General features: G+C 59.4%; 1 protein-coding gene across 1 annotated transcript; it reads right to left on the reverse strand.

Annotated features, from left to right (window-relative positions):
• Positions 1-5174: 5174 nt before the first annotated feature.
• On the reverse strand, positions 5175-15429 carry PNPLA5 (patatin like domain 5, triacylglycerol lipase; the record flags this gene model as incomplete). Its single annotated transcript, XM_080660097.1, has 9 exons — positions 5175-5262; positions 5584-5700; positions 7941-8073; positions 10029-10217; positions 12133-12193; positions 13647-13856; positions 14135-14200; positions 14593-14825; positions 15237-15429. 9 exons carry the CDS (start codon positions 15427-15429, stop codon positions 5175-5177), a joined length of 1290 nt encoding a protein of 429 aa, XP_080516223.1.
• Between the last annotated feature and the right edge of the window lie 2735 nt (positions 15430-18164).

The following is an 18164-nucleotide window of genomic DNA, read 5'->3' on the forward strand; positions in this document are numbered from 1 at the left end:
ACAACTTGAGAACAACAATTCTAAAGAGGTTTTAGTACAAACTCTCATCCAATCATTGACTCTATATATATCTATATCTATATCTGTATCTATATCTATTATCTCACGTGAATGAATGCTGATGCTCCACGTGGGGGTCCTCACTGCGGAAGAAGGCAAGGAAGAGCCGGGTGGTATTGAACTGGAACCTGAGGTATTGATATGAGTTTATTATTTTTAAAACTATTTCTTATCTTTGCTGACAAGGCCCTTGGCACGGGGGTTCCAGTCACAGCAGGCACACCCAGTGCCCAGGTCTTCTTGGTTTCTAAATACTTCCCCACCAGAAGGAAGCAGCGTTTCTTGAAGAAAATGTCAATTCCAGGGCTGGGCAAAGAAAGTACGAGATGAGCCTAAAACATCTTGTTGGGCCAAAAAAAAAAAAAAAGAGTTCTTAAAAGTGATAAGGATCTGTCAAAAGGACACAGGAGTAGCTTGCAAGGCCAAGTTAGGAACAATGTGCACATGTTAGACAAAAACTGGAGACAACTCGGACATCCATCAGCAGCAGAACGGCTAAAGTGTGACGTGTTCGTACAATGGTATACCTGCCACCGTGTTGTTAACAACATGAAGAATTGCTGGTATATGCAACAACACAGGTGAGCTTTGCAATCAAAATGATGAAGAGGCCCAGTCAGCAGGGCTCAGGGGTTGAGCGTCCACCTGTGAACCCCGAGGTCAGGGTTCTATTCCCCGGCAGGGCACATGTCCGGCGGCTGGCTCCATCCCCCAGTGTGGGGCGTGCCGGAGGCAGCTGATCCGTGATTCTCTCACGTCCCTGATATTTCTCTCTCTCTTTCCCTCTCCCTTCCTCTCTGAAATCAATAAAAATATATGTGTTTTTTTTTAAATGATGAGTAAAAGGAGCCAAATACAAAAGGCGATATGTCATATGGTCCCATTCACATACAGTTCAAAGACAAGCAAAACTAATCTATGGTGATAAAGGCCAGAGACGTGCTGAATGCGGGTCCGAGGGAGAGGACTGAATGGGAAAAGACACGGGAGGGCCCTCCAGCGTGTTGGGAACATTATCTTGCTCTGTGATGGTTACATGATGATTTAGACATAGTAGACATAGAGATGGATGTCCAGAGAGATATGCCTGCAGCTGTGGATAGAGACAGAAATGGGTACAGAGATGGACAAATAGGGCCTGCTTCATGGTCATGCCACTGGAGGACCCCTGCAGGGCCCTGTGCCCAGGGGGCCCTGCACGTGGGGTTTCATGCTCTGTGGTCACCATTTTGAGATTCGTAATCGTTTTATTTGAACCTGTGCTCTATATGTGCAGTCTGACGGGGTAATGGAGCACGTGCTGAGGATCTGGAGCCTCGGAGCCGGAGCGGTTCCACCCACTGCCGCCTGCTCGGGACAAGTTCCTGTTTGCCCGCTCCTCTGTCCTCCAGCGCCCCAGCCCTGCACAGCCTGTCTCCTCGCCCCTCCCTATGGACCAGGGGGCTTGAGAAGAATGCTCACCCCCCCCACCATGGCATCTCAGAGTGGGGCATGATTACGGCCGTCATTATCAGCGTTGTCCTCGACTGGCAGCACCCAGGGCATTTGGTGGGTGAATCAGCCAAAGTGAGCCTCTCTCCCACCCCCAATTCAGGTGCCCATTTGTCTAGTGTGGAGCTTGCAATACCCTTGGGGCGGCAGGCCTGTGGGAAGGGGAGATGCCTGACTGAGCTCCCCGCTCCCAGCCAGGGCGTGATGTGTGGGTCCCGCCGCCGACAGGAGAAAATGGGCAGCCAGTGGAGTCATGGGGCTTGTCCCCCGGGCCCTTGTGCGGGTCTGCAGGTGCCCTACGAGTAACGCAGTGTTGGAGAGAGTGACATGAACTACCCAGAGCAGACAATAAACACATTGGCGGGTTGGGAGATTGTGGAAGTTATCTTAGTACCTTGGACAGCATTTCCCCCTGCTTTTTGAACAAGAAGGCCTACACTTTAATCTTGCACCGGGACCCATTGTTAGGAGTCTCATTCTCCTCAGATTCCTCTATAGAGTCTCTGTAATCCAAAGCAACATCCCAATGGGCTCCTTTTGTACAAATTAACAAGCTGTGCCTGGCCGGCATGGCTCAGTGGTTGAGCGTCCACCTATAAACCAGAAGGTCACTGCTCAATTCCTGGTCAGGGCACATGCCCGGGTTGCAGGCTGGAACCCCAGTGTGGGGTGTGCAGGAGGACGCCGACCAATGATTCTCTCTCATCCTTGATGTTTCTCTCTCTTTCTCTCTCTCTTCATCTCTGAAATCAATAAAAAATGTATTTTTAAAAATTAACAAGCTGCTTCTAAAAGCTATATAGGAAAGCTATAAATCAAGACAGTGTGGGATGGGCATAAGCAAAGGCATGTGTTTAAATGGAGACCCCCGAAATAGGCACACACATATACGATGGCTCGTTTTTTGACTGATATCCTTAAGGGCAGGGAACAGAAGCTTCTTCTGAAACAGAGCTGCCCACCGAGGCCTGGTCTGCCCGCTGGTGTACACGCTCCATCTCTGGGCTGCGGAAGAGGCTGGACAGCCTCTGTCCTGAAAAGCCTTTTCCTAAATAAGGTGGACCCGGAAGTCCTCTGCCCTCTGACATCCATCCCTAAGGCAGCTGAGGCGGCTGGAACGCTGGGCGGAAAGGCGGCCGCGGGTCGCTGTCCGCGGTGCTGAACTGGACAGCTCCCCAGGTCCCACCGCCTTTCCCCATGACGGCTGGTCGCCCTGCGTTTGCTTAGTTTTATGTGCTATCTTGATGCATAGTTTTCTGTTTGTATGTACTATCCAAGTTTTAAGGTAGGTACTCATTTATTATAGACACGTCAAACTCATAAAATTAGAGAGAATAGTGTAATGAACTTCTATGTACTGGTCACCTAGTGCCAAGTGCTAGCAACTCATGTTTCATCAACTCTCACTCACCTCCCCGCACAGGATTATTTTGAAGAAAATCTCATGCATTGTGTCATTTCATTTATAACTATTTCAGGACTAGAGGCCCAGCGAACAAAATTCGTGCACGGGGGGGGGGGGGGGGGAGTTGTCCCTCAGCCCAGCCTGCACCCTCTCCAATCTGGAATCCCTCTCACAATCCAGGACTGCTGGCTCCCAACCACTCGCCTGCCTGCCTGCCTGATTGCCCCCTAACCACTCCCCTGCCAGCCTGATAGATGCCTAACTGCTCCCCTGCTGACCCGATTGCCCCTAATTGCCCTCCCCTGCTGGCCTGGTCACCCCTAACTGCCCTCCCCTGCAGACTTGGTCCCCCCCCCGCTGCCCTCCCCTGAAGGCCTGGTCCCCCCCTAACTGCCTTCCCCTGCAGGCCTGGTTGCCCCCAACTGCCCTCCCCTGCAGGCCTGGTCCTCCCCAACTGCCCTCCCCTGCTGGCCTGATTGCCCACAACTGCCCTCCCCTGCCAGCCATCTTGTGTCCACATGGGGGCAGCCATCTTGTGTTGGAGTGATGGTCCATTTGCATATTACCTCTTTATTATATAGGATGATCTATAAAGTATAAGAACCACGTGGAAACATATGCCCAATACATTAACACAACTAAAAAGTAAAGGCTACTTCTTAACATCACCACAAAGTGGTCAATGTACACAACCAGATGTATGGGTAAGATGCAAAGCTCAGCAGGGTTGGAGTATCTGCCTGGGGATGCCTAAGGTCACCAGGACTTAGTGCTGGGTCACAGCTTGCCCCCCTAGCATCATGTGACCACGGCCACAGATTGGCACATACCAGCCTGCTTGCCACAGATAGAGTCAAGCAAGTCTGAGGCACAGGGTGCTGACCCAGGCAGATGGTCACACCCACAGGGTGGTCCCTGAGGACACCAGTGCCCACGAACGACAGGCTCCAACCACACTCCTGCTCCAACAGGTCCAGGTCAAGGTCAGTTACATCGGAATCTCTGCAGAAGAGTCCTGAGCGGAATCGCTATGTGTCCCCAGCATCTAAAGTGCAGACAGGAGGGAACCACAGCCAGACCTGAGCTTGAATGGCATCTCCACCACCGGCTGGCTGTGGAGCCTGGGACAAGGCACTTCGCCCCTCTGAGCCTCGGATTCCTTGTCAGTGTAACTTACCATGGGTCACCCCCACCTGCTTTGGCACCTACAGGCCCTTCTCCTGGAATGACTTTCTGCCAACCCAAATTCTAGGCTTCCACAGAGACCCCGTCAGAAACCCGTTCCTCTGTGGTGATGCCTCCTGGAATCACCACTCCTGCATCTGACCGCGTGGTACTGTCTATGTGAGGGGCTTGGAGTAGAGCTGGAGGCCCCGTGCAAACCAGCTAGTCCAACCCCTGGTTTTAAAGACAGGAAATGAGGAAAGAACTTGCCTGATGTCATAAGGGCCGCCGGTGGGCACCCCAAAGAGGCACACACAGCTGGGATTCCGAAAAGGTTTTAATCCTTTTAACCACTCTCCTCTCCCCTCCCATCTCTGGGCTCCCGCTGGGTGGGCCCAGTAGGAAGTGAGAGATTGAGGTTGAGGAGTGAGCTGACCATGGGGGTCACGCCCGAGGGCTGGTGCAGGACAGAGAACTCAGAGAAAGGATCTGAGGGCAGGCACAGCACCCCATCACTCCATCTGCTCCCCATCTCAGGGGTGAGCATCTTCCGCGCCTTGTAAAGTGCTCAGCTCACTCTGCCAGCAGCCCTGCCAGGCGCCTGACCGACCAACCCTTCTCCGCAGCAGCGCCGCCGCCAGGCCCCAGAGGGAAGGCCAGAACCCAGATGTGCATCGCTTCTGCTTCCTTTCTCCCTCTGATGAGACGGGGCAGGTGACCTGGGCGCACGGTGACCAGGACACACCAACAGGCTGGGCCTCTCCGCAGAAAGACATACTGGGCCCCAGGGAGCCAGGTCCGAGGAGCAGGGGCTCCAGGGGGCTGGCGGGTCCCCTCTGGCTCCTGAGGGCCACCCACCCACACCACCTGGGACAAGAGCCTGAGAGGAGGAAGGGAGGCCGCCCCTCAGTCCTCCCGGCCATGTCACTCAACCTCTGAGCTCCGGAGGTTGAGTCAGAACCAGGCCTCACTCAAGGACTGGACATGGGCACCCAGGACAAGGGCCAGACAGACTGGGAGAGGCCATTCACGGGCCGGCCCAGCCTGGTGCCCCTCAGGCCCGATGGGCAGGGGGCATGGGCTTCTGGGCCCGGTCGGCGGGAGGAGCTGCCTTCGGTGGGAGGGGGCTGGCGACAGGTGGGCTGCAGAGAAAGCAGAAGCCAGTGAGAGCAGTGGTCAGAGCCAGGGGTGGGGGAAAGGCAGGGGGAAGCCATGAGGGGCAGCCTGGCCCCAGTGAGCCCAGCCACTCCTCCCCCAAGTCCCGCGATGAGGAAGGAAGGACTGAGCCCCTGTCTGGCTGAGCTGGGAGTGATGGGAAGGTTCCAGGGGGCACGGCGAGCCCCCAGGGTCCTGCAGGCTGGCCGGGCCCAGGGCGCTGTGGACTGCCTGCCCAGGGTCAGGGGAGCAGCTGGCGCCCACCCCCAGGACAGCCGCTCGGCTCTGCCCACCCAGCTGCGCCTCACCTGAACCTGGCGAGGAGTTGGTCCCTCATCCTGGAGCACACCCAGAGGGCCATGCGCCTCAGCTCGCTCTGCATCCACCACAGGTCGGCCGGCATGTCGGGCAGCCACAGGGCCAGCCTGGAGGAGGGGGCAGCAACAGCTTCATCGAGTGTCGGCCCAGCGGAGCCCACCCTCCCCGCTCCCCATGGGCCGGAGCGGAGTGGGGATCCCTGCACCCGAGGCACCAGGGCTACAGGAAAGGGCTGGGGGTGAGAAGCAGCCGGAAGCACGGGTTCCGCCAGGCACAGCTCAGCCTCGCAGGGCACCTGCAGGGAGTGAGGGGCCGGGGACTGACACGGAATGGACTCCTCACTCGGAGGGCGGCCAGGCCCTGAGAGTGGACTCCACAGCACGAGCAGAAAGTGCAGGGGAGGACAGGGCAGGGTTTGGGGGTCAGGCTGGCTTGGGGTGTAACCCAGCCCCACTGCTTCTCCGCTGTGTGACCTGGGTGGGGCTGGGAGCCGCTCTGGGCCTCAGCTCTCTCACCTGCCAAATAAGGGCAGTCACCTCGCCTGCAGTTCCTAGCCTCCCCCATCTCCGTCCCTTCCTCTCGCCTCTCCCCAGGCCAGCTCCCCACTCCGCACCCCTACATGCGCTCTCCGCCCAGCAGCCAGGCAGAGGGCCGGCCACGCAGCTGTGGCGGAGAAAGCACATGGCCGGCACCTTCACTGGACTGCCCTCCCCACCTCATGGCCCTTAGCGGGGCCTCTAAACCAGGCCTCAGACTGGGCAGACAGTCCCAGTGCCATGTGACAAGCAGCACATAAGCCGGACTGTCGCCTGCCTTGCTCCGGCCCTTCTGCCTCTATGATTACACCTCTGTGCAGGTGACAGAAATGCCAGCAGGGCTGTCCCCGTGGTCTGGGCAGGCCTCCCCAGCAGTGCTCGTAGCTGGATTTCCTTTTCAACTGAAAAGGCGAGAATTTGCCTTTATCCTTTTTTATTTCAGCCTGTGGTTTGCGTCTCACAGCTCAGCACGAGGCGGTGCAGTCAGCAGAAGGCTCTCTCCCAGCTCTGGGTCACAAGCCGTTTAAACGGCGGGACTGTCCCCGTCATTACCGCGATGTGGAGCAGGACAGACACCTACGCCCGCTGTCACAGGCCTTCTCCCGGGGAACAGAGAGTCTTTAAAATGCAGATCTCCCAGGACATCTCCCAGGACACCAGTGTCCCCGCGCTGCCTGCGACCACCGTCGGGAAAGAGCAGCGTCCTCGCACGGCTATGGAGCCCTGTAGCCCCTGCCGGCCACCCCAGCCCCATCTGGGACAGCTCCCCGCCTCTAGGCCCAGGCTTCCCTTTCTGCTCCTCAAACGAGCCTTACTCCCTTCTGCCCCCGACCTTTGCACATGCTGTTCCGTCCATCTGAAATGCTTTTCCCTTCCCTCTTTGCTTAGTGGATTCTTATTCGTCTTTCAGATTATAGCTCACAAGTTATCTCCTCTAGCCAGGCTGGCGTGGCTCAGTGGTTGAGCATCGACCTATGAACCAGGAGGTCACAGTTCGATTCCTGGTCAGGACACATGCCTGGGGTTTCGGGCTCGATTCCCAGTGTGGGGTATGCAGAAGGCAGCCGATCAATGTTTCTCTCTCCTCACCGATGTTTCCATCCCTCTCTCCCTCTCCCTTCCTCTCGACATCAATAATAAATTTTTTTTAAAGTTATCTCCTCTAGAGAGCCTTCCATGACCAGGTAGTCCCTAGTGTAAGCCATCCAGGCTCACAGCCAGTATAGCTCTCCCTAGGCACCTCCAGGCAGAGCGGTGATTACACAAGAGAACGTGTGATGACCTGTGCCCTGCCAGGCTCCACAAGGCCGGGGTCTGGGTCAGTGCTGCCTCCTAGCCTCCAGCCAGGGCGGGGCCCCTGGTAAGCCCTTGATGACTCTTGCTAGAATAAAGGAACAGCACAGAGTGCTCCATTCGTCAGCAGAGTTAGAATGCGTAGAGAGGGCGTGGCCACAGCCAGCCTGCCATGCAAGCAGTCTGAGGCCCAGAGAGGTTAAGAGACCTAGCCCAGGCCACACAGCAAAGCTGAGCCAGACCAGCCCCTAGAGTTATTTTCAAAAATAGCACGTGGTCTCTGAGGCTCTGACAGGTGGGACCAAGGTCCTACAGATGGGAGGGGCCTGGGCGCCAACCAGGAGGCCCCGGCGGGTCCACAGCAGCTACAGCCTCGGAACCAGCCCCCGAGAGCCCTCTGGGTCATTCAGCCAACAACTGGCAGCGTGGAGAGACCAGCCAGGCTCTGCCCACTGGTGTGCCAGCCGCCCTTCCTGCCCTGGGCACTGGTCTCCTCCACAGCCCCTGCCTGGCCTCACCTTCTGCCCCGGAAGTAGACGAACTCGAAGGGCAGCGTGCAGGGCAGCAGCAGGTAGGTCAGCGCCTTCCCCGGCCTCGATTGGCGGAAGCGGGCCCAGGGCCTGGGGTCCCTCCTACTTGTTTTCTTCAGGGCTGCAAGAGAGGCAGAGCGTGCCCACCAGCTCCTCTCCACCCTGCAGCCCACAGAGGGCGCCCGCCCCCCACACCCCTGCAGAGCAAAAAACAGACCAGGCCCCACTGGGAGCCAGCAGGGGCCCGGCCCTCAGCCGGTGTCATCACCGTCCGAGAAACGGGCAGGGTGTGGCCCTTTCACAGAAGAGGAGACAGAGGTTCAGAGTGGAGAAGGGACTTGCCAAAGACCGTTGCTAGGAAGTGGCAGGGCCAGGATGGACCCCTCTCCCGCCCGTCTCTCTGGAAAGTCTGCAGCGGCCGCCCAAGAAGGACCAGGTGCCCACACCGCACCTCCCTCCATAACAGCAGCCAGCAGTGTTACTAACCGCAGCAGTGACTCAGCTGGGCCGGGACCACCCTTTCCCAGCCCTCCATCCCCTTAACTGACCCGGTGGAAGGGGCCTGCATCCTGCTGGGGCAGAACCAGCGCCCAGACCCCTGCGCCGGACCATGGCACGGCCACCTGCCCCCAACCTGACTCTGGCCGGTGCTTTTAGACACAGGTGCGGGGAGGGGTCACATACACCAAGTCCCAAACAGCCCCCAGATGCCCTGCCGTGGCCGCGACACGTGCCTTCCCCTCCCCGAGCCCAGGTTGCCTCCCCGCAATGGCAGGACCCACCCTCCTGGCAGGTAGGTGAGGGTTAAGGGGTGCTTGTGAGGGCCAGGCCAGATGACAATTCCGTTCCCGGAAGGGGGCGCCCCTCCCCATCCCCAGGTGCTGGCTGCGGTGCCCTATCCAAGAGGCGACTCTCTGGTGCCCCCGCGTGGCCAGGGATGGGGCCAGGGTTGCAGAACGCCAAGCTCATACCCAGGGCTCAGCACACGTTAGAGCCCATTGCTGCTTGCCCTGTGTGGTCCCTCATCCCTCCATCCCCTTGCCCACCTCACTGACCCTGCTCTGGCCTCACCACCGTCATCTTTCCTCCCAGCCTCCTGCCTCAGCCTTCCCCCCAAGCTGACAATAAGGAGCAATGCAGCGTGATCCATTAGTCAGTCATGGACCCGCTGGGCAGTAATCACTAGAGTTCAGAATAGCCAGGAACTCTGAGAGGGGGGAAGGGGCTGCCCCTCAGTAAACCCCTCGGTGGCCCCATCTCTCTCCTCTAGGCCACACACCCAACCTTCCCAGCCTCTCGAAGCTCATCTCTGCTTCCTAGCCCCTCAGCCACTGTTACAGCCACGGGGGCCTCCAGCTCTTCTCCCCGCCACACAACCCCAGGACATTTGCACATGCTGTTCCCGCGGCCTGGACTCTTGTCTTCCCCGCTCTTTGCCTAGCTAGCTCCTTCCGTGTTTCACTTAGATGCCAACCCACCCCACCAGCACCATTGCAGCTGTCTGTGGGACACCTGATTGCAACTGTGACATTGGGGTCACCAGGCAGAATCCTCGTTCTGCCACTTGCTGTCTGTGTGACCTTGGGTACGTCACTTAACCGCTCTGTGTTCTGGTTTCCACGTTTGTACAACGGGGACGACTCAGTGCCGTCCTCAGAGGATTGTTGAGATGATGAAATGAGTCTAGAGTACCCTCTGTATGTGCCCCCCCCCGTGCCCCTCAGCACCTCCTGCCCCCCACCCCCGGGCAGTGGGCAAAGGCCTGGCTTTCTCAGGCACAGACTTGGGTTCGAATCCCCCGGCTGCAGGCTCTGAGGCCTTGTGAGTCCCTTCCCCGCCCTGAGCTTGTTTCCTCATCCCTGAAACGGGGTGAGGAGACCCCACGCAGGCCCGCAGGGGTAGTGAGAAGTGAGTGACCACATGGAAGAGCCCCGTGGCACCCCTGGCATTTAGCAGGAACTCAGAGAGTCCCGTCCTCTTCCAGACCAGAGTGCCCCCAGGGCCCAGGCCCCCGATGCAGAGTGGCCCTGAGTGCCGGTGCCTGCGGGTGAGCAAGTCGGGAGGAACGGGCAGTACCGGCCTCCAGCTCGGGCGACAGCTGCTCGAAGTCGGGCACATCCTTGACCAGCACGTTGGGCACTGCCCAGTTGAGCGACAGGCCCGCCGCCCTCTGGCCTTGGCCTTGGCCAGTGTCCCGGGTCCCATGGGCTGGGGCCGGGGGCTCCTCTGACACCAGCGTCCACAGCACCGGCTCCTGGGTGAGTCCTGGCGGGCGAGAGGCGGGATGTGGCGGTCAGCACAGAGCCTCCCCATGACAGGGACGCCCCCGGTCGCCGCGCTGCCACCTGTCGGCACCTCTCAGGCCAAACGCCGCTGTGAGGACGTGCCTGCCACCGGAGGGACCACAGGAGGGACACAGCTCACCGAGATGCCTCCCCTCAGCTCTTCGCTGCTTCCTGTTTCTCTTTCTCTTTTCCTTTTTGACTTTTTCTCTTTCACTTTCTGGTGGTTCATCGGAGCCCAGACCCTGGAGACCCAGTCCGGGATTCGAATCCTGGCCTCACCACCTGTCAGCTGTGACCTGACAGCCCGGGCCTCGGTTCCCCTCTCTGGGGATGGGGAAATGAAGGCCTGCTCTGTGAGGCTTCCTGAGAACTGGGCGAGTACCTTAAGCTCTCGCCCAGGTCCAGGTGGGAGGTAAGTGCTCAGCCAACCCTTCCTCGCGGCTGTGTGTTTGGGGCCGTAGTGGGGGGGGGGGGGGGGAGCGAGGACCTGGGTTTTGGGGCCAGACAACCTGGGTTCGAACCTCAGCTCTAGCACTTTGAAGAGCATTGCCCTGTGGGACGACATCTAAGCCCGCTGTGGCCCACACACTGCCCCATGAACACACACACACACACACACACACACACACACACTGCCCCATGAACACACACACACACACACTGCCCCATGAACACACACACACACACACACTGCCCCATGAACACACACACACACACACGCTGTCCCATGAACACACACACACACACACACACACTGCCCCATGAACACACACACACACACACACACTGCCCCATGAACACACACACACACACACTGCCCCATGAACACACACACACACACACACACTGCCCCATGAACACACACACACACACGCTGCCCCATGAACACACACACACGCTGCCCCATGAATGCACATGCGCACACGCACATGTACACACAAACACACACACACACGTACACACACACTCCTGCAGCCACACGAAGTGATGGTCTCTCAAGGTGCTGGCCTCTATTCCTTTGCTCTTGCTCATCTTCTCCCTGAGTAGAATCTGAGTAGAATGTCCTCTTCCTTTCTGTCTTCAACCTTCCCATAGTCTCCCCAACTAGAGAAAACCCAGCTTATCTGTCACCACCTCCAGGAAGCCCTCCTTGCCCACTCCAGCCCCCAGGCTGGGTCAGGTGCCTCCTCTCGGCTCCCTCAGCGCTGAGCATCCCTCTGTCTCCTTGGGGAGACGTCTCCCTCTGGGTCTGTCCCCCTGAACCAGGCCGTGGGCAGCTCGAGAGCGGGACACATGTGGAATTCCTCTCTGGGCCCCCAGCACCCGGCTCAGCCAAACACAGGGTAGATTCTGAGGAAGAGGGTGAGGGGGCCAAGACACAGAAAACCTCGAATGCCCAGAGGCAGCGTCCACCTGGGCCTCACGGAGGGCACGGTCCCAGCTCCTGTGGTGGCTGGTGTGGGGCACGGCTACAGCGTTTGGACAGGTTCAAGCCTCGGACTGATGAGAGGGCACAGTCCTCTCGTGACCACGTGCACGTCCCAGCGTGGAGGGCAGAGCCGCCCCGCACAATGACAGCCAACAGCTGGAGTTGTGAGCTTGAACCTGTGGTCCGAACACGTGGCCCCCCGTGCCTGCGTGATAGAGTTCAGGTGCATGTAATTGAGGAGGATTGAAACCCACGAGAAAGTTGTGAACATCTTGACCACGCCCTCACTTTGCCTTGTGGCATCTGGGTATAAAATAAAGACACGGCTTGTGGGCGCTGGCGCTCAGGAAGCAGCGTCCTACCGAGACGCAGCTTTCGTTCTCTTGTCTGTCTTTTCTAAGCCTCTCAGCCGCCCCCGCTCAGGGTCACCCTTGGCCGAGCTGGCGCGGCACAGGCTGTCACCTACCGCGTCTCTCCAGGAACCTCAGGGCGTCCAGGTAGCCTTGTCTGCAGTAGTGGACCAACACCTGCCAACACACAGGTCAGGGCGGGATGGGGGAGGCCCAGACCCCCCGCCAGCTGATGGTCACAGGCCGGAGACTTGTCTTCAACGGGAGTGATTCCAGCCGCTCCCCAGGAGACCGCTCGGCAGGACTCAAGGGCCCTGGGCCCAGCGCTGGGCAGGGAGGAACCGGGGACCTCACTCCACTCCCTCCGCTGCGGCTCCCCCGCTGGGGCTCCTGCTCCAGCCCCTCCCCTTTCTGGCTTCAGTTCCCTCCTGGGGCCCAGGATGCCTGGGCCGGTGCCTGGTGCCCATCGGTCAGTGGAGGATGGATCTCTTTGGTCTTCATTGCCAGGACCGGCCTGAGATGGCCGAGGAACCCTGGGGCCACGCCCAGCTGCTCGGTCAGAGCCCCACAGTGGGGAAGGGGCCCCTGTGGGCCAGGAAGTGGCTCCGCCTCCGCTTGCTGTGTGACCTCAGGACGGCCACACGACCTTCCTGAGCGCCTCATGGCCTTGTCTGTGAAACGGCCTGAGATGTCTGTCCACCCACCCTCTGGAGGGTCCGAGAAAACGACCCTGTGTCCCACGACCTGGTTCTTATATTATGAAACCCTACACAACCGGGAGAGTGTGAAGAACCGCGGAGGGCCCGGCTGGTTGGGGTGGAGGGGCACCTTCTGATGAAAAACTGTTGGTTGTCGCCCTAACCGGTCTGGCTCAGTGGATAGAGCGTCGGCCTGGGGACTGAAGGGTCCCAGGTTCGATTCTGGTCAAGGGCATGTACCTTGGTTGCGAGCACATCCCCAGTGGGGAGTGTGCAGGAGGCAGCTGATCGATGTTTCTCTCTCATCGATGTTTCTAACTCTCTATCCCTCTCCCTTCCTCTCTGTAAAAAAAAAAAAAAAAAAAAAAATCAATAAAATATAAGAAAACAAAAAAACCTGTTGGTTGTCAAACTACCTATTTTCCAGAAATACTGAGGGGCAAAACGGGAAAAGCGGGTCTGTTGTCTGTCGTTCCCTGAGTGTACACCTCGCCTCCACACAGCTGATCAATCTGGCCACAGTCTAGGGCAGCAGGAAGAAGCATGGACGGCTGGCTGAGGATTTGAAACCTGGCTTTGCAGCTTCTGGGCTGTGTGACTTCGAACAAGTCACTTAACCTCTCTGAGCTGCGCTGTCCTTTCCTGAGAAACGGAGATGATAACTGTACCTTCTCACAGAGCCTGACCCGGGGGAGCACCGGCGGGCCCAGCAGGGTTGGCGCTGCCCTGTCGGGGCCCAGTCTAACACCACACCCGCTCGGGGGGGGCGCTTCAGGCTATGGGTTCGAGACCTTGACTGTAAGACTCGGGACATGTGTCTCAACAGCCCTGAGGCTGCGGGGAGGGTTCAGGGGCACAGAGTCTGACACAGGGCCCTCGATCATGGCCGAGGCTCGAACCGCTTCGAGGCTGGCCACCAGGGCCAGGCCTACCTCGGGGCTGGGCGCCATGAGGCAGATGAACCCCAGGAAGAAGTTCCTGGTGGAGATCTGGAAGCTGGCGTTGAAGGCGTCCAGCTCAAGCGTGTTGGTCGAGGTGCTCGGGGGGCAGATGTCCACTGTCCCGCTGAAGGGCGACACGGTGATGGTGCTGGGACAGTCCGCGAAGGGCAGGTTGTTGCTCAGCGCGCCGTCGAAGTAGCGCTGCAATTGGGGCAGGCAGTGCTGCCCTCAGGACGCCCCCTCCGGCCACTCCGCAGGAGCACCTGCCAGTGGCGGGCCGCGGCCGGTGACCCTGTGGCCGCCCGAGTCACTAGGTCCGTTAGCTCAGGGTGCTCTAGAGTACCCTCTCTGAGCACCCCGGGAGCAGGGTCGAGGCTGGCACACAGTAGGTGCTCAGGGAGTGCTGGTGTCCTCCACCCGCACCTCTCCCCAGCAGGAGCCTGGGGCTGAGAGCCCAGGGCAGGGCTTCGGCCACTTACCTCCCCTCTGAACTCGGGGGGGATCACCCCACAGTAGAAAGGGACGTACAGGGTGCAGACCAAGGCCTGGGAAGACAAGAGTCCCCGGAACCGTTGTTCACGCTCCTTGTGCTCAGAACAGCTCCGAGCACCGCCTAACGCCAGGATAGCCCACCAGGTGGGAGTTATCGGTCCCGGGTCCCGGGGACAGAACCGAGGCCCAGGAGCATCGTCCCAGCCACATTCTCAAAGTTAAGGGACTTGAACGCAGGCCCGTCTCAGATTCCACCCTTTTGCTGTGGAGCCCACCCTTTTGCTGTGGAGCCCACCCTTTTGCCAGGGCTGCTGCTGGGAGCTCCGAGAATCTAGGGATGCTGCCCGACACGCGCTCCTCGGACAACGATTTCAATGAAGTCACGCTGGTAAGGAGCTGGCGTCCCTCCACCTGCCCCCAGGCCCGAGGCCCACAGCCCACTCACCTGGATGACCTCGTCCCGGGTGGCGAAGTCCGTGATGATGACGTTGTGGCCGTCGGGCCAGCGGGTCAGGGAGACGCCCAGCTGCTGGGAGGCCAGGACGTGGATGTCGCTGGGCAGGAAGGACTGCAGCTGCCGCCGGATGTGCTCGATGGGCGCGAAGGCGGGGTGGAACACGCCCAGGCTCAGCTGCTCCACCTGCTTGGCCAGGCCCAGCAGCTGGTCGCAGCAGAACTCTGCGGGCGGGCGGGGACAGGTCCTGAGCCACCAGGTGCGCCCGCCACGCCGGCTGGGAGGCTGGCTTTCCCTCCTGGGTGCCAGGGAGTGCCCCCCCCCCCCCCCCCCCCGCTTCTGCTCAGAATTTCTGTGCCCCGCCCTGCGTTCAAATGCTCTGTCCCACCTTTAGCCCCCGAGTGACCCTGAGAGCATCTTCCTGGCTCTGAGCCTGGCATCCCTCCTCTGTGAAAAGGGGGAGCCCTGGTCCCAGTGCTCAGGGTTCTCAGAAGGATTACACCGGAGCGTGCTGAGCAGGACGCACGGGCCCTGGGACACCCCTCCCTCCGCACCCGCCCCCTCCCCTCCATCCGAGTCAGCTTCTGCGGAGGCTGGGAGATCCCGGTCCCCCGCCTGCCTGTGCCCCGACGCACCGACGGACTGTCCCATAATGATGCAGATGGCGTTGAGCGCGCCCACCGAGGAGCCGTAGATACGGCGGGCGCCCTGGAGGAGGCGCGGGGCGCGCTCCCGCAGGCAGTGGGTCGCGCCCACGTGGTAGAGGCCCAGGAAGGCCGCGCCGCTGAAGGACAGGCTCCAGCCGCCCTCCTCCTCAAAGCAGCTCATGGCGGTGGGGCCGGGACCAGCGCAGGTCCGAATGGGGGGGGAAGGGGGATTGGTGGCGGGCGCTGCGGGATGGGGCGCAGGACGTGGAGCGCAGGTCTAGTGTGGCGCGGGCAGGGCAGTCCAGATGTGGAGTTCAGCGGGAGAGCCGGCCCCGCCCCTGGTGACCGCTGGTCCCTGGGCTGTGTCACCCATCGCCCCAGCCAATGAGGTCCCGGGCTGCGACCACCCCCTCTCCTCCAGGTGAGCACCAGGTGTGTCCCAGAACCGCCCGCGCGCCCTGGGTGCCCTGGCGCCGCCCCCGCAGTCTGCCCTGCATCGGATCACGGGATCGCCGCCCCAGGTCTCCGGTGACTGGGCCCCGGGGAAATGGGACCAGCTTGCCGCCTGACCTCTGCCCCGCAAACGCTGCCCGGCCCTGGGCGGCTGAGGGCGGGCCAGCAGGCTCCACCCCGAGCCAAGCGCTCTCCTCGGAGTCGCCTTCGCAACGCTGTGTGCGTAGGGACCTCTGTGCCCACGTCCAGCTGGTTGGCACAGCCAGGAAATGCTTCCAAGAACACTTGCCCGCGTCCTGTAACTGGGGGCAGCTGGTGGCATGAAGTACCCCAGAGAAATTTCCAGTGTGTTCGCAAGGGTGATGGGGGCGGGCCCAGGGGAGGGGCCCCGGGCGGGGTCTTACAGACTTCCTCACTGCCCGCCCCCCACGGATGAGTACCCACCATGGGCAGTCGGCGGGCCTCGGTGCTGATGGGCCAAAGACCAGTGAGGCTAAGTGCACGGTGCCTCTCATGTGAACACCCCGGGCAGGACTGTGTTTCTCTAAATAACATATTAACTGCCTGGAAGAGGGCTTGGAGGGCCACACAGTCCATATATTAGAGTCTGTCTGCGGGGAGTGCAAGGCGAGGGGAACGGAGGTGGGGAGGAAAGGAGAATGAGTGAAGTAGCAAAGCAAAACCGAGGACATGCACCCCAGGAGCTCAAGGGAAGGGGAGGGGACACGGCTGGGAAGCGGGGAGCAGAGCTGGACCCCAGCCCCGGCCAGCGGACTCGAACCCATGCTCAGGCTGCCCTGTGCCAGTCCCAGACTGAGCGGAGGCAGGCCAGAGGGCAGACCCTCCAGGACCCACACAGTTCCCTGCAGGGTGCACGGCGCCTGGAGGCCTCTCTCCCGGAGGCGGGGCGGGAGGCTCAGGAGCGGCTCTGTGGGGGAGGGGAGCTCTGAAGGTCAGCAACCTGTCTTTGCAAGTATTGAGCTCCCTGGCACTGGGTAAGCACGCTCCCCAGGGCATTTTGTTTTATCTTTGCAACAGGCCTGTGACATAAACCGTATTGCCAACCCACTTTGCAGATGAAGAAACTGAGACAAACCCGGGAACCCAGGAGAGCTCTGCCAGGAAAAGGCTGAGCAGGGTGGGGGCAGGACGTGGAGACGGGGGAGCCCAAGTTTCAGGCCAGAGGCGTCCACAGGGACCGGGCTGAAGGCCATGGGGCTCCTGACTTAGGGAGGGAGGGAGGCCTCTCTGCAGGAGTCAGGACGGACAGAGCTTCTCCTAGGGCCAGAGTGGGGGGGGGGGGCTGGAGGTAGGGACCCTGCAGACACAGTAACGGGGCCCCAGGACACAGTGAGTGGGTCAGATAGGCAGCCCAGGCGGGAGGGAGGTGGGGCACACGGGGAGTGGGTGCACCACGGAGCTTCCAGGTGGAGAGGAAGGTGAGCTGTGGGAAGACGGAGCTGCAGGTGGCGCTGGGCGGATGAGTTGGCATTCTGGGTCACAGACTCCCCTGGGGAGTGTGGGCTTTAAAAACAAAAAGTCCTTGATCCAGACGTAGGCTCAGTGGTCAGGACGCCGGCCAATGCTCCGAAAGGTCTCAGGTTCAATTCCAGGTCAGGGGCACATACCTGGGTTGCGGTTGGCTCCCTGCCCCTGGTCAGGGTGCGGTCAGGGTGCATGCTGGAGGCAGCCAGTCGATGTGTCTGTCTCTCTCACATCGATGTTTCTCTTCCTCCCTCCCTCCCTCCCACCCTCCCTCCCTCTCTCTGAAAAGCAGCGGAAAGGGTATCATCAGGTGAGGATAGAAAAACAAGGTGGTAGAATGGGGTGGAACTCCACGAACTGTTCTGGTGTGTTTGCCAGATTCACAGTTAAGTGACAAATGCAAAGTGCGTAACAGTGTATGTAGGGTGCTGCCTTTTGCAGAAGAAATAAGAGGGAAAAAGAAAATATTGACGCATCTCCTTTTATCCCCTTTTCTTTTTGAGAAAGAGAGAAGCACGGATTAGATATTGGTATTTACAAGGGGTGGGTGGGGAAGAGCGGAGAGCAATACTGCTTTGAGTTTATCGTTTTGTATAAATTTGATTTTGGAACCGCTCTCGTCTTCGGTACACTAAAAAAATTTCATCATACATTAGAGGGAAAAACTGAAAATGAAATACAAGCAGAAACAAATGAACCGTATTTCCAATGAATCATGAAAACACACCAAATAGGGGCTTTTGAACACAGGACTTAGGCTATACAGGGCGGGGCCAAAGTAGGGTTACAGTTGTTCAGATGGAAAATAATACAATAATCCTATATAATAACACCCTAATATGCAAATCAACCAAACAGCAGAACAACTGGTGAAACGACCGGTCGCTATGATGCGCACTGACCACCAGGGGGCAGACGCTCAATGCAGGAGCTGCCCCCTGGTGGTCAGTGTGCTCCCACACGGGGAGCGCCCCTCAG

This window comes from Plecotus auritus (genome assembly GCF_963455305.1).
Source record: "Plecotus auritus genome assembly, chromosome: 3".
Lineage (NCBI taxonomy): Eukaryota > Metazoa > Chordata > Mammalia > Chiroptera > Vespertilionidae > Plecotus > Plecotus auritus.